The sequence below is a fragment of the Mustela putorius genome, unplaced genomic scaffold, assembly GCF_011764305.1.
Source record: "Mustela putorius furo isolate JIRA1106 unplaced genomic scaffold, ASM1176430v1.1 tig00003836_pilon_pilon_pilon, whole genome shotgun sequence".
In the NCBI taxonomy this organism is placed as follows: Eukaryota; Metazoa; Chordata; class Mammalia; order Carnivora; family Mustelidae; genus Mustela; species Mustela putorius.
In genome coordinates this window covers 32,499,611-32,521,394 of record NW_025421989.1, presented here as the reverse complement: position 1 = coordinate 32,521,394, position 21,784 = coordinate 32,499,611, and the positions used below count along the sequence as shown (strand labels likewise).

At 38.8% G+C, this 21,784-nt stretch overlaps 1 protein-coding gene across 3 annotated transcripts in view; it reads right to left on the bottom strand.

Moving 5' to 3' along the window:
• PRRG1 (proline rich and Gla domain 1) overlaps positions 1 to 21,784 on the bottom strand; it is a 153,439-nt gene that overhangs the window by 73,806 nt on the left and 57,849 nt on the right. For all 3 annotated transcript variants that reach the window (XM_045089447.1, XM_045089445.1, XM_045089446.1), the window contains exon 2: positions 17,333 to 17,383. In XM_045089447.1, coding sequence (XP_044945382.1) covers positions 17,333 to 17,342 — 10 coding nt within the window. In that variant the 5' untranslated portion in view covers positions 17,343 to 17,383. The remainder of the gene's footprint in view (positions 1 to 17,332; positions 17,384 to 21,784) is intronic.

Here is a 21,784-nt window from a genome sequence, read left to right as displayed (position 1 = left end):
AGAAGAAAGAGAAATCAAGGCATTGATCCCATTTACAGTTCCACCAAAAACCTAAGATACCTAGGAATAAACCTAACCAAAGATCTGTATGCTGAAATCTATGGAACACTTATGAAAGAGACTGAGGAAGACACAAAGAAATGGGAAAACATACCATGCTCCTGGACTGGAAGAATAAATATAATTAAAGTGTCTATATTACCCAAAGCAATCTACATATTCAATATAATTCCTATCAAAATAACACCAACATTTTTCAGAGCTAGAACAAATAATCCTAAAATGTGTATGCAAACAGAAAAGGCCCTGAATAGCCAAAGGAATGTTGAGAAGAAAAGCAAAGCAGGAAGCCTCATAATCCCGGATTTCAAGATCTATTACAAAGCTGTAATCATCAAGACAGTATGGTACTCGGGGTGCCTGGGTGGCTCAGTGGGTTAAAGCCTCTGCCTTCAGCTCGGGTCATGATCCCAGGGTCCTGGGATCGAGCCCTGCATTGGACTCTCTGCTTGGCGGGGAGCCTGCTTCCCCTCTCTGTCTGCCTGGCTGCCTACTTGTGATCTCTGTCAAATAAATAAAATTAAAAAAAAAATAATAGTATGGTACTGGCACAAAAACAGACACCTAGACCAATGGAACAGAATACAGAACCCAAAAATGGACCCTTGGCTCCACGGTCAACAAATCTTTGACAGAGCAGGAAAGAATATCCAATAGCAAAAAGGCAGTCTCTTCAATAAATGATATTGGAAATAGTGGAAAACCACATGTAGAAGACTGAATCTGGACCACTTTCTTATACTATATACAAAAATGAACTCAAAATGGATGAAAGACCTAAATGTGAGACAGGAATCCATCAAAATCCTGGAGTGAGAAAACCTCAGTCACAGCAACTTCTTACTAGACATGTCTTCAAAGGCAAGGGAAACAAAGCAAAAATGAACTATTGGGATCTCAGCAAGATAATAAAAACTTTTGCACAGAAAAGTAAACAGTCAACAAAACTAAAAGACAACCTACAGAATTGGAGAAGATATTTGCAAAAGTCTTATCAGATAAAGGGCTAGTATCCAAAATCTATAAAGAACAAACTCAACGCCCAAAAAAGAACAAATCCAGTCAAGAAATGGGCAGATTACATGAACAGAGAGTTCTCCAAAGAAGACATACAAATGGCTCAGAGTCACATGAAAAAATGCTTCAACATTACTCAGCTTCAGGGAAATACAAATGAAAGCCACAATGACATACCATGTCACACCAGTCAGAAGGGCTAAAATGAACAAGACGGGAAACAATAAATGTTGGCAAGGAGGACACGGAGAAAGGGGAAAACTTTTACACAATTGGTGGGAATGAAAACTGGTACAACTATTCTGGAAAACAGTATAGAGGACCCTCAAAAAGTTAAATACAGAGCACCCTACAATCAAGAATTTACACTACTCGTATTTGCCCAAAGGATACGAACATAGGTTCCAAACACAGGGATGGGAAAAGGCACAGGTTTATTTATTTATTTATTTGACAGACAGAGACCACAAGTAGGCAGAAAGGCAGGCAGAGAGAGAGAGGGGGAAGCAGGCTCCCCGCTGAGCAGAGAGCCTAATGCTGGGCTCGATCCCAGGACCCTGGGATCATGACCTGAGCTGAAGGCAGAGGCTTTAACCCACTGAGCCACCCAGGCGCCCCCTGTAAGGTACAGATTTCTATCAGCAATGTCCACAAGAGCCAAGCTATAGAAAGAGCCCAGATGTCCATCAACAGATCAATGGATAAATTAGAGGTGGTATATATACAATGGAATATTACTCAGCCATCAGAAAGAATGAAATCATGCTATTTACATCAAGACGGATAGAACTAGAAGGTATTTATGCTAAGCAAAATAAGTCAGAGAAACACAAATACCATGATTTCACTCATACATGGGTTTTAAGAAACAAAACAGATTAACATAGGGGAAGGGATGGAAAAATAATGTAAGATAAAAAGAAAGAGGCAAACTGTAAGAGATGCTTCAATACAGAGAACAAATTGAGGGTTGCTGGAGGGGAGGAGGGGAGGGGGGTTTTGTTGGGATGAGCACTGGGTATTATATGTAAGTGATGAATCACTAAATTCTACTCATCAAAACAATATTATACTATATGTTAACCAACTTTAATTTAAATGAAAAAATAAAGATTTTTTAAAAAATTAAAAAGTAGGGTGCTTGGGTGGCTCAGTGGGTTAAGCCTCTGCCTTCGGCTCAGGTCATGATTTCAGGGTCCTGGGATTGAGGCCCGCATCCTGCTCTCTGCTCAGCAGGGAGCCTGCTTCCCCTCCCCCTACCTCCCCGCCTGCCTCTCTGCCTACTTGTGACCTCTCTTGTCAAATAAATAAAAAAATTAAAAAGTAAAAGATACCACCCACAGTAAGAATCTGACCAGTAGGAATGATACTGTTATAGGTTAGTTATGTCTGCCATATGTTAGGAACAGGAAGTTGTGTCAGGTCCTCATCAAAGCAACTTGGAAATCTAATGGATGATACCAGAATTAGGAGTGTTTCAAAGTGGAAAGAAAATAAGGGAAGGTAGCAGCGTGGACCTGAAGGATAAGATCAGACTACATTTTTGTAAAACACTGTTTTCGTAAAACATCCCAAGATGCAAGGCCTTATAGTTGGACTTCCAAAACTAAGGCAGTGATGTTTAAAACTAACGTTGATCACCTTCCTCTGCTTCCTTCTCATCAAAGGATGTGAGCAAGCCCACAGCTATCTGGAATCATTTGTATACCTGCATCAGAGAGTAAACGATATGACAAGTATACAGGATGTAAATTTATTTTGAGAATAGAACACTGCGGTGTTACTGAAACATGTACCTCTCTCATTAAGGAAATAAAGAAAAACCTAAACCGTTTTCTTTAGATTCAATTAGAAAACACCCTTACTACTAAAAATATTTAAAATCTAACACTGATACATACACACCTACTAAATAAGTGTATCTATTTTAAAAATGTAACTACTTTTTCATAATTTCAAAATAAATAGCTCTCACCTATGCCTTCTCTTCAAAAGAGAAGGATAAAAATAAATGAGAATGGCTCAAGTAACTACCTAAATTACTGCCTTAAACAAAATACATCATTGTAGAATATAGTTCTTAATGCATTGTAGAACACTAAAACTGGTATTTTTATGCCAAAAAATCTTTAGTGCGAGTGTAATCACATACAAACATTTGCTGAAAAACAGCAGACAATAGGCCTGCAAATTAAGAACCACCTCCAAAAAATGTCTACTCCAATTATCTAATCAGTTCTCTCACGTTGGGTTTGATTTCACTGAAGTAGCCACTATTTAAAGTTGCAAATATTTACATTTTTTCAAGTGAACACAATTCTTTTTCTTAGGACATTCTTACTGAATATAGACTATGTAGGGTATCGTGACAAATTACAAAGATGACTAGCAGATGGCCTCTGCCCTCAAGGTTCTTCAGTGCAAAAGATAATAAGGATAAAAGAAACACAAAGAAATCTAATGAAAGACGGACTATGGTGGATGCTCTTCGAGGTCAGAAGGCAGGCATAGCTCTACTGGGTACATATGTTTGGGGGTAGGAAAGTAACCTGGAGGGGGGCGTCCTGGAAAGTTTTTTGGGGGCTGGCCTTTTAAGGATTGGTAGGATCAGGATGTGCAAATATGACGAGGAAAGACATCCTAGGAAAACAAAATATTGAATGAGAGTTTCCAACTGAATAAAGCAAGGGACATAGATGAGGTACAGTGAGCTTGGTCAGTAGGGCCTGAGTATAAGATTCAAAAGAGGAGGAGTGGAAAGTGAAACTGAAAATGGGGGCCAATAGCCATGTCATAGAGGCACTCAGTATTAAACTACAATGTTTAAACTATTCAATAGCACTCAAGATTTTAGAATACTACTTCATTACTTTAAAAAAATGTATAGATACAACAGATTTGGGGGAAGGCTGAAGAGAAAATGGAGGGATAAAGGCCAGGTAAAAGGCTACTTAAAATAGACCAGATTAAGAAATAATGAGCTCCTGCATTAGAGTGGTGGCAATAGGAATGGAAAGAAGGGAAAAGATGGCAAAGATACAGCTACTGGGTGGTTTTCTCGGCCACTACACCCACCATGCACCTTATCCCTGTCAAACCGTATCTTTCATCATTTCTTTATGCCTCCCTAATTTTGTACCTGATATTTCCTCTGCCTAATGAACTATTCCATTTAGATGTAACAGCCTCTAAAAACTTTCCCCAGACTCTACTACCCACTTCATTAGACAGAGGTGCTATCAACTCTCAGTATTTGTAAATACCTCAATTACAGCAATTAATTAAACTGTATTGTAATTTTTGGTATGTCTCTCTGGTTCCCCCTGAAGACTGTAAGCTTCCTGAGGGCAGGGCTCCATATATTATTAATATTTTGACCTACCTAACCTGTCTCTCGTAACACCTGGTAAAGAACTTGATTAAGAATAGGATTCAATAAGTGCGGAATAAATGAAAAGGCAGAATGGGAAGAACTTGAAGATTAAGTATCTAGAACCTGGGAAACCATGGACTGTGCCTCTGATTATGAAGTAGCACTGCAAACTTAATATACAACTGTGAAATAAGTACATGTACAGCAAAGTTTCCAGTGAGACAGCACTTAAATATCCATTTTTTAGCAAGAGAAACTATCTTTTGAAATGTGTAGAATACTATTTGTGTTCCCTTTGGAGGAACACTTTTTGTTCTAAAAGAACCATCTCATGTTCTAAAAGAACACTTTTTTGTTCTAATGAACACTTTTTGTTCTAGAAGAATCATCTCATTTCCCCTAAGAGTAGAGGTGGAGTAGCTAGACGCATACTATTTTGGGGAAGAGGACATAGCCAGATGCTTTTTGGCTCAGCAAGGAACTAGCACATTGGTACCCAACTTGTGTACCAAGGGCCCCTAGGGTGCTGCAGCAAATTCATGGAGAATGTGAAGATATTTTATATTTTTAAAGGAAATGCATTGATACTCAACAACTGTTGGCCACACAAACTACCAGCTTAAGGTAATTAACAGTTTCATCATTAGAAAGTTCTATGCCCACTTCCTTTGTGAAGCTGGATTTTCAGCTGTGATTTTAAAAATATGCTGTGTGAAAAATCAATATGGAACAGGAAATGGAGGTGGCAGCATCCAATTAGATTCCAAGGTGTGAGAAGTTGGGTAGTGCACAACAGGAACACACATCCTATGCACGGCTATTAAGATTGAAATAAAAATAGTACTTTCTTTCAATTTAGGTATATTACTTTCTTAAATGGCTACTAAGCTGTCAGGATAGAAATATTTATTAAGTTGTCTGAACCTAATTATGTAATAAATGGAATTATTAGGTACTTCTTTCGGCCTATGGCTGCTATAAAAAAAAAAATCACTCTGACAATTAAGGGCACCATAAACTCAGGAAGAGGGAGACTCTGACCTACAGCTTCTGGAGACATGGAATCTTGCCACCGCTCTTCCAAATCTATTTGGCACTCTAAACTTAAATGGGTGGGAAGTTCCTTCTCTGAGAAAGGAAACCATGATCATTTTGAAGGTCCAAAGTTATAGAAACCTGTCACATGGGTTACTGCAGCCCTCATAAGAGTTACAGGTAGCAAGAAAAGAATACAGTGTAGTTCCCCTAGTCACATCACTCAGTTGTAGATTATACTAAGTTAGCCCTTTCTCAATTATCCCCTCTGGTTCTATGAGCTTGTCTGTAGAAGAGACCAGGAATACAAAAACTGAAACAACAAGGTCACTAAATAGCTGAAACACTGGGAAATCGGGCCTACTATATTATGGAGTGGGTGGCAAAAGTAAGTGAAATGCTAAATAGAAAGGTACTCTTTTCTTTTCCAGGACCTGCTGAAAATTAATACCACCCCAGCTAGGGCAACTTATTCAATTACTTTAACTGATTCCTTTAGTGTACTTGGAACTGTTCTGGATACCAGAACACCTGGTTTAGTTGCCCTGGATCTGATAGAAGACTACATCCTGGCGACAGTAGCAAGACTATCGGGAGTAACAGAATGGGAACGTTGCACAATTAATCTAACACTCCATTACCTTTTCTTCAATGCAATAGTCAAGACCTACTCTTCTAGACCTAATGTGTAATCCTAGAGTTCTCGAATTTCCCCTGGGAATAAGGTTGGTCAGGGAAGGAAGACATTCTTGTATTACCAGGGGCTGCAGTTGTTTGAGTAACAAATGTGATCTCATTGGTATCCCAAGGTTGTTCACTGGTACACATCAGTTACACATTTAGAAAGTAAGAAAAAGTTGTTACAGCAAACAGCTATGGGAGAAAAGCAAAAAACCCTAAGCTTGCTTTCTTCATCTGTAAGATTGGAATAATAGCACCAATCTCATGGTTATAAATGAGGTAATGTATATAACATACTTAACTCACGGCTTGGCAAAAAAATGAATGCTCATTAAATAGCGGCATGACTTGTCACCATCACAGTGGCAGTTATTGCATAAAGGGAAAAACAGGAGATCTGCCAAATGGATAATAAAGACACTCAGAAAATACAGAATGAGTAAGGACTGGGTTAACTTGCAGTGAATCTGTATGCTTAAATCTAGGGATGCCTGGGAGTTTGGTTCCCCTGGTCAAGTTTAGGATGAAATGTGCTAGCTTCATAAAGTGCTATTTTAAGTCTGAAACTCCCTTGGAGGCACTCCGTACTAGACTGTCTAAACTGCTTATTGAAAATGAATAGATTGATGGTGTGCATCTGACTTAACTGATTATGCAGCCTACCTTCAGCTATATGACTGGCAGAGTGTCAAAGATTCTCAGTGAACTTGTGCCTTGCCTGGTTCCCCTGAAACCAAGGTTATCTTAGACATATCTCAGTGGTTCACAATTAGAAGACAAAGTTATCCCATGCAACTAAAAAATCACCTTAGCCATTTTTCTCCTGCTGTACTGTATATTTAGCCACATTAAAGCCTTACGAGAACCTCATAGGTTCTTTCAATTATCTAATGTCATGTAGTGGCCACAATATACTTTGATGATTAATAAATATTTGGGAGATAAAGAGATTTTAAAATATCAGAAATTCTTCAGAATGTAAATCAAGGTCTATTTCTGGTCCTTATTATACAGATCTGACATCTGTAACAAAATCATAAGGAAGCATCTTTTACAATAACTTATATGCATACTTTTATTAACTTCAAGTTTGGTCAAACGTATGCTGACAGCCTATTATCATTAGAATTTTAACAGATCACAAAGAAGATCTTAAGAAGGCTAGAATAAGAAATGAAAATTATACACATGACTCACATGAAGAGAATCAGGAGAAGCTACAACAAAATACATTGAATGATTAAATTATTTTCTATTCATTTTTAGGTTATTTGATAGTTTAGGTAGCTATTCAGTATTTTACATGATCATTGTGGATACTGACTATAACATATCATTTATGCAGAAAACACTCAAATAAACCCAATCTCATGAACTTAGAAACAAGAGATGACCAAGGTCGCACATTACAATTTATCTCATGCTTTATGTGCAGGAAGCCTCAGCTCCCTTAGATTCATCAAGGATCAATTCATGCAACTCTCATCCATGAGCCTGGCTATGAAACTTGAAGGCCTCCCTGCACATTAAAGCTGAAAAGCAGAAGGGGTAGGATAGGCTGAATTACTTCAACACGCTGAGAGAAACAAGAAGTGAAAGCTGATTAATCTGAAGGCAAGAGAAAAGAGAGACAGAAGGCCCTTTGAGGATTATTTGGAATAGGCTTTAACCTCACCCTTCCCCCATACTAACAACTCCCAAAGCTGTAGGCATCGGTGATTATGTTTATAATGATGAATCTGAGTCATCAAGAAAGGACCATGATGTTCAGGATATTGTTTAGGAAGGAAGTAGATTACATGATCTGTTTTAGAACTATTTCCATAAAAATACTTCTTAATAAGTGTTTTTAAACACTTATTAAAAAGGTAAGCATAAAATATATTTATTCAAATGGAAAGTTGGTTCCTAGAGAATGTTGTGTAAATGTTGGCATAGCAACAACTGACTCTATAATGGGTCCACACACTAACCAGGAAGCTGTTTTTCTTTTTTGAATAAATCTCTAATACCTTGTTTAGTTGTGAATTTCTCAGAAGACTGCAGAATATGCTAAGCTATCCACTTATATAAGCCTCCTGTTTGTCACATGAACACTGACTTTGGAAACAATCTTTTGAAAGCCAATAATCTGTTCACCACTTTCACCAACCGTGACTTAAGACTAGTGAAACTGCAAGAAAAGAGAGGAGTGTAATATGGTGAAAAGGTCCTGAATTTGTAGTCACAATATGCAGATTCCTGTTCCAGCTCTGGCACTAAACTGGCTGCATGGTTCTTTATTTTGTTGCTTAATTTATCTGGGCCTGTCTCCTAATTTGTGAAGCTAAGGTGTTGTATATCATTTCTTAGGCCTTTTCAGTTGTAACTGGGAAGTTTTATAACTGGGAAGATTTTTGTTGTGTAGGCATAGTTTATCTTATCCAAACCCTTTTGAGATATGAATACACTATTTTCCAGCCAACCAACCACCATCCCCTAAACCAACAGCAGATAATAAATAGAAGAGAATACCAACAAGGCATGCCCGCCCCACCCAACCCTGTGCTAAGATTTATATAAAAATCTATGATGCGGGGTGCCTGGATGGCTCAGTGGGTTAAGTCTCTGCTTTTGGCTCAGGTCATGATCTCATGGTCCTGGGACTGAGCCCAGCATCAGGCTCTCTCTCAGCAGGAAGCCTGGTTCCCCCCTCTCTCTGCCTGCCTCTCTCTGCCTACTTGTGACCTCTCTCTCTGTCAAATAAATACATAAATCTTTTAAAAAAATCTATGATGCATCATATTCAGAATTCCTTGTTTTCTTGCTTCTGAGCCATTGTGACACTATTATTTACTCAGTGGGTCATGCCTACAATGCCTTCAAGGTTTTTTCTGGCTGAAAAAGGTATGAAGTAAGTAGTTCTTATCACAGACTGATGGAAATAACTTTTCCTAGAAAAACAAAATTCCCACATTCCAAAGTGACATTTCATTTACTAAAAAACAAAGTCATGTAAACTAAAAAGATGCCATTTGGACCATCTTCCTATTTCTTGATAAGGTGGGAAAAAGGCATTTCCCAATTGTATCTCACCTCTGTAACCTATTTGAGGAACTTAAAATTAATTTTTTCATAGGGAGTAGGTTTTCTAATTCAGAATTTGTTATATAGTCTAGGTGTTCATATACCCAATCAATATGTCACAAATGTACAGCTTAGGGTGGCATGTAGTGTATATATATGTGTATATATATATATATATATATATATACATACATATATACATATGTACATATATTCCCATGTTTTCATGGGAATTAGGGAGTTAAAGGCTATACAGGAAGTTGGATACTTAAAAAATTAATTTGAAGTTATAGGACTGAGCTAGTGAGAGTGGGAAGCCTCAGTGTTAGAGAGAAGAAAAAATCCTGAAGCTGCTTCTTAAGGACAATGTGGTGGTTATGATCACTACCTAACACTTAAAAATATATATCTTTGTGCCTCCAGAGGTATGTGACAAAATGCCAGCTGATAACAGGCAGGTTTCCAGGAATACATCTGGCGCAAATGCCAGAAATGGATTTCTACAAGAGAAAACAATAGAGGTAATGTATGTCTATAAAGTGAGTATTCTCTAAAGACAAAACAAACATGGTGAGTCTTACTAACTCAGCACGGTTTTCTTGTAAAACCAAAATTTACAGCATATATTCAGGTGTCTCTTGTCCAATGATCTTAAGCTTAATAAGGAATAATGAGATACAGAGAAATAGCCTAACAGATTGCCTCATAAAAAAAGGTAGAAGGCCAAATTTTCTTTTGAAGGAATTTCACAATTCGTAACTCCTTATTAAAGAATTTTCCTGAGAAGGTAGATGGCAGCAATCAAGTTACCAGCAATCATTAAGAACTGATTTAAAGGTAGAATATTCTAATACATGATATTTATGGATGAGGGGGTACACCTTACCCCCAGAAAACAAATACAAAATTAGCAAATGCTCTAATTTATACAAAATTAAGTTCACAATCAGGTGGAATCATCAAAACAGAAGATAGGTATTTCTCCTTTCACTAGTGCCTCAATTATATTAGCAAGGGTATCATTTGTCTTAGTGTTTACAGTTCTTAGACATAAAAGTTTCTTTTTAATTTATGGATCCTATCTATACTGATTATAGTTCTGTCCCATATGGAAGAATATGGAAAGAACTGTAACCGATAATAGCCATTTAATGGGGAAAAGGCAGGTAGACGAAGTCACCAAATACGAAATACGGTTTTAAATACCAAACTCTATGTTATAGTCAATGCTTTACAACCTGTCAGCATAGACGGTATGATATTACCTCTGTGATAGTTAGCTGCAATCTAGATCCAGGAGTGGATGGTTGGCCTAACAAAACATGTTCTACAGTTCATCAAAAAGCCACATTCCAGGGGCACCTGGGTGGCTCAGTGGGTTAAAGCCTCTGCCTTCAGTTCAGATCATGGTCACAGGGTCCTGGGATCGAGCCCCACATCGGGCTCTCTGCTCAGTGGGGAGCCTGCTTCCCCCTCTCTCTCTGCCTGCCTCTCTGCCTACTTGTGATCTCTCTCTGTCAAATAAATAAATAAAATCTTAAAAAAAGAGAGAGAAATGCACATTGCAGAGGTGGCTATTCAGATAGCACTTAAGAGAGAACACTCAGCTACCTCTTCCTCCTGCCAACAACGGCAGAGCATAATGGATTTAGGAAATGGAGTCTCTCTGACAAATTAGTGCCCTTGGTAATTAGGACACGGACTCCAGAAGTGACTTTTTACTGGTGGAATTAATATTGTTTATATGTGAATTTTCTCCAGGAATGACAACAGAATGCAAACTTTTGCTTGCTCTGCCTAAAGGGGAAGGTGCTAATTATCAGGATTACTTTGTTTTCTTCCTTTTCCTCATGGTGGCTCCTCAGGGATCCCTTTAGAAAACCTGGGGCTTCGCTGAGCAGTACACTGGAAACCACTGATCCATCTCAATCCCTTCATTTTACTGACAAGAAAACTGAAATTCAGAAGTTAAGTGACTCACCCAAGGACACAACTGCTTGATTATAGAATCAGGGCTATACCTTGGTTTCCAGAACCATGTAATGCTCTTCTTTAGACTCAAATTACTTCTATGAAAAACATCATAATATGTGTATTATGGCTTGTCTCTAAAGATTTACTTTCCTTTATTCCAAATCAGTGGTTCTCAGCCCAGAGCAATTTTGCACCCCTAGGGAATGTTTAGCAATGTCTGGATACATTTTTCATTGTCACAACTTGGAAAGGAAGGAACCACTGGCATCTAGTGTGGAGAGGCCAACAATGTTGCTAAACATCTAATAACACACAGGACAGCACCCCCCACATACAAAGAATTATCCAGCCAAAAATGTCAACAGTCACTTCTAGATACATGTCTCAAAGAACTGAAAACAGATATTCCAACAAAAACTTGTATAACAGTGTTCACAGCAGCATTACTTACAATAACCAAAGAGTGGAAACAATCCAAATGCCCACCAACTGATGAAGAGATAATCAAAATGTGTAATATTTATACAATGGGATATTATTCAGCCACAAAAGGGATAAGGTACTAACACAAATACAACATGGATAAACCTAAAAAAAGCAGGGCAAAGCTAGACACAAAAGGTCTTACATCGTATTATTCCCTTCATATGAAATATCCAGAATAGGTAAATCTATAGAGAAAGAAAGCAGATTACAGGTTGGCATGGCCGAGGGAAAGGGAAGAATGAAGACTGACTACTTCATTGGTCTGGAATCTCCTGTGGAGGTAATGAACATTTTTGGAAATAAATAGTCACATAACATTGTGAATTACTGTCACCGAATTGTACACTTGAACATGGTGAATTCTATGCTATGAGAAAAAATGTCAACAGTGCAAACCTAACTTAATGTACCAAAGGTTATTTTGTTAAATAGGTAAAAGGCAGAGAGGACTGTATCAAAGACAAAAAGCATCCAACACTATAATGACTTTGTTTTGTTTGTTTGTTTTTTAAGTGGCTTGACCCTTCTTAAAGAGTTACCTCATTTTCCTAGTGGAAAAGACTTGCCAGGAAAAAATAATGGCTGCTGTCAACCCCAAGCAGATCTGTATTACTCTTATAAAATTATGAAGATAAGGGTTTACAATAAATTGGTGACCTCATCTAAACGGCAGAGGCATGAACATGCTGCCGTAATAAAGAGACTCTGAAATTTAATGCAGGCCAGAAAGGAAATAATTAATTGGCTTTAACTGTGTGCCTTTACTTGAACTATAAACCAATAGCTGTCAAATAAAAGCAGACACTACACTAAGAGAAAGTCACTTTACAAGGCTTGTCACTTTGCATGTTCATTCCTTGGTTGAAAATATAGAACTGTATGCTCAGAGTTAAAGTTTAGGACTGGCCTCAACTGAGCGGTAGTTCAGCAGCAGATCTAAGAAGAGCTTTGAGGTTTACTGTGATGGCTCTAAACCATCTTTCCTTCTGCTAAGTCTTGGTAAGTGGGATAACGTGTTTGCGTTTCTTGGGCTAAAGGAGCCAAGTACATCCTGTGACCCAAAAAAATTATGCTGCTACGTTTTAATAAAAAACAGACTGTAACTGGCACACTGCCACTGTTTTTTTAATATGTTCGTGGATATGAGAACATTAAGGGCATTAAGTTACCATTAGGTATAGAAAATGAAGACAGAAACGGACTTTTCAGATTCAGACCTTAGAGACCCAGGATTTTCTTCTAGGCTAGGTAAATCTCTAAAGGCCACTGGAAGATGAGAAACAAAAAATGCAAAGCTACGTCATTTTAGTTATTCTCCACAAATAACCCTGTCTGCTTGTCATCATTCAGTTATTCCCAATACTGTTTTCTAAGGCACACAATGAAGCAAAATTAATCCTTTTGAAGATTCATGGCTAAATACTATTCCCATTTTGTATAACAGGTATAGGGCATCTTGTAGCCAGCTATTATTGCGATAACATAATGAATTTCTTCCAGAAGTTCTGTTCTTAAGGTAAAGACAGTGACATTCACCATCAATAACTGTGTATTAGGCTAATACATACCATGAATTGCTGCTCTAGCATTTAGAACATTCAGTAAGAGAAGTGTGTTCTGTTATAAAGAAAATTCACATGGAAAACAAGTATGACTTAAAAATCAAATTCTATACAAACATCATAACAAAACAGGGGTGCCTGAGTGGCTCAGTTGCTTGGATGACCAACTCTTGATTTCGGCTCAGGTCATGATCTCAGGGTTGTGGGACTGAGCCCTGCACTGGGCTCTGCACTCAGAAGGGAGTCTGCTTGGATTCTCTCTCCCTTCTCCCTCTGCCCCTCCCCACACTATGCTCTCATTCTCTTTCTAAAATAAATCTTAAAAAAAAAAAACAAAACAAGAACATTATAATGAAACAATAGCTCCAAAAATTTTTAGCAAGAAAAATCCCAAGGAATTGCTTTGTGGAGTACTAAGACTTGTGTCTTTTTGTCATGAATACACCAGTTGCTCAGGGGATGGGGGTGTGTGTGAAAGCATAGAATAAAGTTTTAATTTCCATCCAAAGACGATAAAGATAAATATTCCAGCATTGTGTACATAACATTTTGTGAGCCAATACATGCACATTTATATAATCCCCACACTCTCTTCCTTGTGAAAACGTTCATTCTCCAATGAAATGTTATACATGATTTAATTTACATATGCTGTTCCTTTTTGTAACAGCATCTCCCCTTGTTGTCTCCTACTATTCTGGTGTTCCATAATGTATTCTATTCTTCCTGTTAAGAAAAACCTCAAGGGGGGTGCGGCGCTTGGGTGGCTCAGTGGGTTAAAGCCTCTGTCTTCGGCTCAGGTCATGATCTCAGCGTCGTGGGATAGAGCCCCGTATCGCATCATCAGGCTCTCTGATCAGCAGGGAGCCTGCTTCCCCCTTTCTCTCTGCCTGCCTCTCTGCCTACTTGTGATCTCTGTCTGTCAAGTAAATAAAAGAAAAAAAGAAAAACTGCAAGGACAAAAACCTATTGATCAGGAAGGGTGGCTTTCACCAGCTTTAATGGTATTTTAAACCCTTTACTTTAGGCACCTTGCAGTATGGGATGTGTCCCTCGCTGCTCAGAAGACTTCGGTATTTGAGGCACTCCACTACCTCATACATGTCTTTTAGCTGTTATCATAAATGGTGATAAACAATGAGTCATTTCTCTTTGCCCATCTGTCCAGTCAGTCCCCCATGGAATATATGAACATCGTCATAGATCCGAGAAAATATTTTCTTCTGTACCAATCAAATCAACAGATACCTCCTAAGTTTTTAATTGACTTTATACACTACTAATGACTAGGGTATTCAAAACATGGCCTACTAGAAGACAAGAAAAACTGCACAGGCCATCAGGAAACCTAGGTTTGCATTATGGCTATCCATTTTGTAGGCTGTGGAGTTTAGATTACCTTCAGTTTTGTAATCCATAAAATAAAGATAATATCCCTATTTACATCATAGTGTTCTCTGACAACTCAAATCAAGATAATGTATGAGAAATATCTGTAAGTTATGAAGTGTTCCATAGACACTTGTTGATCTCAAAATAATTATATATTCTTAAGTCCCATATATGAAGCTCTAGCTCAAAACTCATATATCTGTAGTAAATGCGATTTCAATGACACATAAATGGACACAGATGGTGGTCTAATAAAAAAATTAAATAGACAAGTGTGTTCTCATCTTCCTACCACCACGTTTAAGACTTGGCTCACACTTTTTTTCATGTCACATAAAAGAATGATTCATCTAACACATATTCATAAATAATTTCTTCATCTAGTATCAAAGAATATTTAAAGAAACTCATGCCAATATTAATTTTAACTTTTCACCTACACTGTATGGTTTTCCAGCTGTGTTCTTTGTTTTCATGCCTTCTTGTTAATGAGGCTAGTGCCATGTCTTTGTGATATTTTCCTTTCCTGCTGTCCCTTTGTATGACACATTGAGCTATGTTTGTGAGAATCTTTGCCAAATCCAGTAAAAAAAAACTTCATTGTATGTTGCCAGAAGAGAAAAAAAAAATTGCCACATAGTAGCATCTTTTTCCCTCCACTAACAGTGACAGCAATTAGCCAGTGAAATCAGGCAAGCTAAGTAAAGCCTAGAGAGTAAAGGATAGAGTCTTTGAGATTCAGGATGTGAAGGATGTTTTTAAAGTGGCCAACGCAAACAGTCAAAATGCTATTATAAGCTTCCATGTGTTTGTAAAGTAGCATTTTTTGGAGCACTTCCCTTATCTCCAGACTGGAAATATGCCCATCCTTGCCGATAACATTACCATGTCCTATCCTTTAGCAAGAACTCCTTTTAGTTGCCTGACCATTTAAACAAAGACTTGCTGAAGAACCTTTTAAAGTAAGCTCCTAATGATCTCCTTGCTAATGACCTGATGGTCATTCTGAAAAGGAAGAGAGGACACAATAAGGAATGTGTTGCTCTCAGTGCAACTTCTCCCTGTGGTCATGATGAAATCCAACAATCCAAACATTCTTCACATTCACCTGAAGCTTGAAATTAGGTGAGGACCAAGCCACAGTAGTTACTCTGGAAACTTCTGTTGATAGCTGACTTGGAGTTAGGACGTGGCATGAATTCAGTCCCAGAACTTTGACCAGTTCTTTTCAAATTTACTCATGTTTTTTTACATTTCTAAACTATCAGGAGATTGCTGTATTTTGTGGAGGCTGGGAAAGAACTAGAATCCCGGGGGCTAATCACTGGAGAAAACATGTAAAATCTGACTCAACAAGGTTCAGGAAGAAATTTTTCATGATTGATCCATAATCCCTGGGGCTGCTTACAGGGGGCCCATAGCAAGGAGTGGCAAGCAAAGTGCTTAGAGCACAAAACCTAAGGAGGCACTCCTTGTCCGTTGCATAACCCTGGTCCCAAGCACTGCTGCCTACGCAAGCATCTGACCAAACCACTTCATTTTAACTGTTAAAAGACAGAACCAATGGGGGTGTCTCGGTGGCTCAGTTAAGCGGCTGGCTCTTTGATTTCGGTTCAGGTCATGATCTCAGGGTCACGGATCGAGCCCTGCATCAAGGTCTGCACTCAGCACAGAGTCCGCTGAGGATTCTTTCTCCTTTTCCCTCTGCCCTTCCTCCTGCTTGTGCACACATACTCTCCCTCTAAAATAAATAAATCTTAAAAAAAAAAAAAAAGAACCAATGAAAGTATACTTATTCAATAAGGACAGCCTAGAACAGATTGCACTGCTCTCTTCTATAGAGTTCTTAACACACTTTTATATGCGTCATTACATTATGACAGCCACAACTTTCCAAGAATATATAAATCCCACTTGGGATATGGACAAGCAAATGCAGGGGAACTCTAGGACATGATCAGGGTAGTAGAAGTAGAATTTGAATTCAGGCCTCTAACTCTATGACCAATACTCTTCTCATTATACTACACAACACGAAGTCTCCCTCTGAGGTCCTTTAGGCATACGGTTTTATGGTCTATGTTGATTAGGATTTTTTATGGAGTCACTGGTGGCTGATAATATTAACAACAAAATGACCTTGAATTTGTTGTCTACTGCCCGTAAATAGCCTCATGAAAAAGGAAATATCAAAGGAACTCATCTAATGGTTCTTAAATGCCAGGCTTTAACATTTTAGGGAAAATCAAAACCATTTATAAACCAACCTCACAGATGAATTTTTTAATACTGTCACTGGCTGCACAGCAGAATCACCTTTTTGTTTCTGTCAATTATCAACAAGGCTTAGAAACCATTGGAAGCATATGGGTAACTTTGCTAAGAGTTCTAAAGAAGCTGGGATTAGGACAGGTCTATAAATATCAAGTTTGAGCCTTCTCTCCCTCTACTGGGAGTGTTCAGAAAAGAGCAGAAGGAAGGAAAACAAAAGACCCTAGCCAATGAGCAGCATGTGGTCTGTTGGTTTTTCTCTGCACTGCCCTGCTTCAGACAGTAACTTTCTAACACTAACCAGAAATACAATTTAGATGTCCACAAAATACTCTTGAGTTGCAAATTTAATTTCCTGGATACATAGATTAACATGGGGAAAGTATGAATTATTAAAAAGCAAACAGAAACTTACTCTTCCCCATGTTTTCTTGTGGTCTCTGGTAGGTCCCTGGATGATGACTCCCTGTATAAAACACAGCACATACACACAGTCAGATTCACAGAGGTTGAGTCACTACATCGAGTAAGTTCCATTAAAGTCCATGTGGTCAACATGAGCATTTCATTTTAGTGCATTCCAACCTTGCCCCCTATACAAATGTATTCTTCATCACAGATAGGAATCTAACTTCAGAGAACAGAAACACAGCATTCTGAAAGCATGGACTCTATCTGTATCGACTTACTATGTCCTTGTTTGTCTAGCATTAGTTTCTGCCCTTGCCAAATAAAAGTCATCAAATTGGTCACACGCTCATTTCTTAGGAAGGCAGTGACATAAACAAAAATGTTAAACAAAATGATGAAAGGCCCAATTTTAATAACCAAGCAGCATGTTATTAGTTTGCCTATCCCTGGCTTCTCTTCAGTGTCACTCTGTGACAAATCCAATACCCTTTACAGTGTAACATTTTCCTGAATGGTGTCAAACAGCAGTACCCATAATTAAATTAGCCCTGAAGCAAAGCAGCCCACAGAGCTATTACCAATAAACAGTATGAATCAATAACCATGAATTACTGACAACAGAAATTTTGTAGGAAAAAACCCACATAATCCAAATGCAGGTATGCATGGAAGAAAAGCAATTCTTTTTTTAAAAGATGAAAATACATTACACAGAAGCTAATTCATACCATAATGCTTCATTTTCTTACAGGGTTCAATCACAGAATTACCACACATTTATTATCTACCTGCCACATTCCCAGCATAGAGCAAAGCACCAGAGGCAAAATTATAAGACATCATCTATCTGTCCATTAATGAATGTATAACCTACTTGAAGTTAAGCAGGTACGAGAGAATGATATCATCAGGACGGCCATATAGGTCATTTCCAACTATAGTACCCCTCACAAGAAGACCAACTGGCAACTATCCATAGGAACATCAGTGTGAAAATCCGACATTAGAAGAGGACTGGACACATTCTGACCCCACTGCCTTTCCCCTACAGTGCCACATTGAGAGGGCTTCCCCTTCCACCACCGCCGCCCAGGAGTGATGGTTACTACCGTGGGAAAAGAGAGCCCAAGGCAGACATCTAGCTCCCCCAGCACATGGGCCCCTTTGCAGGAAGTCCACTCATGTCTTGCCTCATAGGGGTCAGTGGAAGAATCTGCAGGGCTTGACCACTGGGGATCAGCTAAAGAGGGAGAAGGGCATGGGGCTTACAGCAGGTCTTGGCAGAAGGCATTCTTGCTTGCAGCAACACTGCTGAGCAGAGATCCTAGCCAGCAGCTCTGGCCATCTGCAGAGGTGGCCCTCTCTGCCTATGGAACTTGATTGGCAGTTTTGCCTGATTTGGATCCCCAGTCACTGAGCCATACTGGTAGGGGAGCCTGTCCTACCACGCTGCCCAAGAAGGGATGCCAATTCCCAGCCCCACCTTAGTGCTGAACATAGCCTCCAGCTCTGCCCACCCAGGAGGCCCAGATAACTAGAGTAGCCACAGAGCTCATCCTATAGCCCTGGTTCAGTCAGGAAGTCAAGCCAGCAGCCATGCGCAACAGCTCAGCATAGCCTCTGAGCCCATATAACCAAGGAGCCTGAGTAGTGATCTGAGAAATGTGGGGGCACAGCCTATTGTACTGTGAGACACAGCCCAGCCTACAATCTCATCCAGTCATGGAGCTCACTTTACAACCCTAGCAAGCAGAGGACCACAGAATACTGGCCCTGCCCAATTGTTGAAAACAGCCTGTAGCCTTGCCCAGGTAGGAAACCAAGCTGGTAACCCCATCCAGTCAAGGAGCACTGCCTGTGATCCCACCAGACAAGGAAATCTAGCCAATGACCTTGTCTTCCAGGTGAGCACAGTCCATGGATTACATGATCAGGAAGATGAACAAGCCCCACTCAACTTCAGGGCATAAACTGTGGGCCCTGTGTAAACACAGACTTCAGCCAGTGGCACCATCTGGTTGTGGAGCACAACCTGAGGCCCCATAAAACCAGGGGTGACTGCAGAGCCCATCCTGCAGCCCTGTACAATCAAGGAGTTCATCCAGTGGCGCCACCCTGCCAGGGAACACAACCTGGGATGCTGACCAACCAGAGGTGATTGCAGAGCCTAGCTAGTGGCCCACCAGCCAGCCCCGCCAGCATCATTCCCCCCCAGCATCATCCCCACCCCCCCAACCTCAGACCATGGACAATGGCCTTGCCCGACTAGAAACCCCAAGAGCAAGCCCTGCCTTCCCACAGAGGCTACCAGATGACCTGTCCAGTACTCCCAAACTTTGGTGACTGGTGAAGGTCTTTCTGTGCTAAAATGAACTTTTAAAGTATGAAAGAGGAGACTGCTTAAGCAAATGCAGAGACACCAATGCAAAGAATCATGAATAAAAAGGTAAACATAACATCACCAAAGGAAACTAATAAAGCTTCAATAAGTGACCCTAACAAAATAGATTTATAGATTGCCTGAAAAGGAATTCAGAATAATCCTCTTAAAGAACTTTAATAAACTACAAGAATACACAGGTAAATGAAAATAGGAAAACAATGCCATGAACAAAAGGGAGAAGTACAACAAAGAAAGAGAAACCATCAAAATCAGAAATCTTACAGCTAAAAACAGAACTGCAGAATTCAACAGAACAGAACAGTTTACCTATCAATAATTACTTTTAATATAAATGGATTAAATTCACCAACCAAAAAAACACAGAAAGGCTGAATGGATTAAAAAAAAAAAAACAATATCCAAATGACATACTGTCTACGAGAGACTTTAATTTTAAGGACACATATAAAATTAAGAGACAGAAACAGATATTGCAAGCAAATGATAACCAAAAAGAGTAGAGATAGCTATATTTGTTACCAGACAAGATAGACTTTAAGCTAAAAATGGTCACAAGAGACAAAGAAGGGTCATTATATAATGAAAAAGGGTCAATTCATTAAAAAGATATAACAATCGTAAATATTTATTCACCCAATACTGAAACATGTGAATACATAAAGCAAATGCCAACACAAAGGAGAAATAAACAGCAATACAGTAATAGCTGGGGACTTTAATATCCACTTTCAGTGATCGGTAGATTGTACAGAGAATCAATCAGGAAACAGCAGATTTAAACAACAGTATAGGCCAAAGGGACCAAACAGACATAAACAGAGCATTCCATCTAACAGTAGAATACACATTCTTCTCAAGTACAAATGAAAGGTTTTCTATGAGAGATCATATGGCAGGCCACAAGTCTCAACAAATTCAAGTAAACAAATCATATCACCTACCCTTTATAGGCACAATGGTATGAAACTAGAAATCAAGAACGGGAGGAAAGATGTAAAATTCTCATATATGGGAATTAAACAACATACTCCTGACCAACCAATGGACCAAAGAAGAAAGTAAAGGGAAAATTAAAAAAAAAAATCTTGAGATACAAAAAAATAGAAACACAGCAAAAGGAAAACAATGGAATGCAGGAAAAGCAGTTCTAAGAGGGGAGTTTATAGCAGTGAACTTTCAAGGAAAAAAAAAACAAGCCCTAAGTTAGTAGAAGAAATAAATACTAAATATAAGGCAGAAATAAAAGATAGGAAAAAAATTAACAAAACTGAGAGTTGATTCATTAAAAAGATTAACAAAATGGACAAATCTTTAGCTAGACCAAGAAAAAAAATAAGATCAGAAATGAAAGAGGACACATTACAAGTCATACCACATATGCAAAGGAGAATGAGACTACTACAAACAGCTATAGACCAACAAATTGGACAACCTAGAAAAAACTGATGCATTCTTAGAAACATATAACCCACCAAGGCTAAATCATGAATAGAAAATGTGAACAGACTAATGAGTAAGGAGATAGAATCAGTAATCAAAAACCTCTCAAAAAAGAAAAGTCACGGATTAGATGGTCTCTCTGGTGAATTCTAATCTTTTTTAAGATTTTATTTATTTATTTGATAGAGAGAGAGAGAGATCACAAGCAGGCAGAGAGGCAGGGGGAAGCAGGCTCTCTGTTAAGCAGAGAGCCCGATATGGGGCTCGATCCCAGGACCCTGAGATTATAACCTGAGCCGAAGGCAGAGCCTTCACCCACTGAGCCACCCAGGCACCCCGTGAATTCTAATATTTAGAGAATTAGTCAATCCTGTTCAAACTCTTCAAAAAAAAAAAAGATAAAAATCATATAATCATCTCAATAGATGCAGAAAAAGCATTTGATAAAATTCAACATTCATTCACGATTTAAAAAAAAAAAAACTCTCAACAAACTGGGTACAGAAGGAATATACCTCAATATAATAAAGGCCATGTAAGAGAAGCCCACAGTTAACATTATACTTAATGATGAAAGTCGAATGCTTTTCCTCTAAGATCAGGAATGGTCTT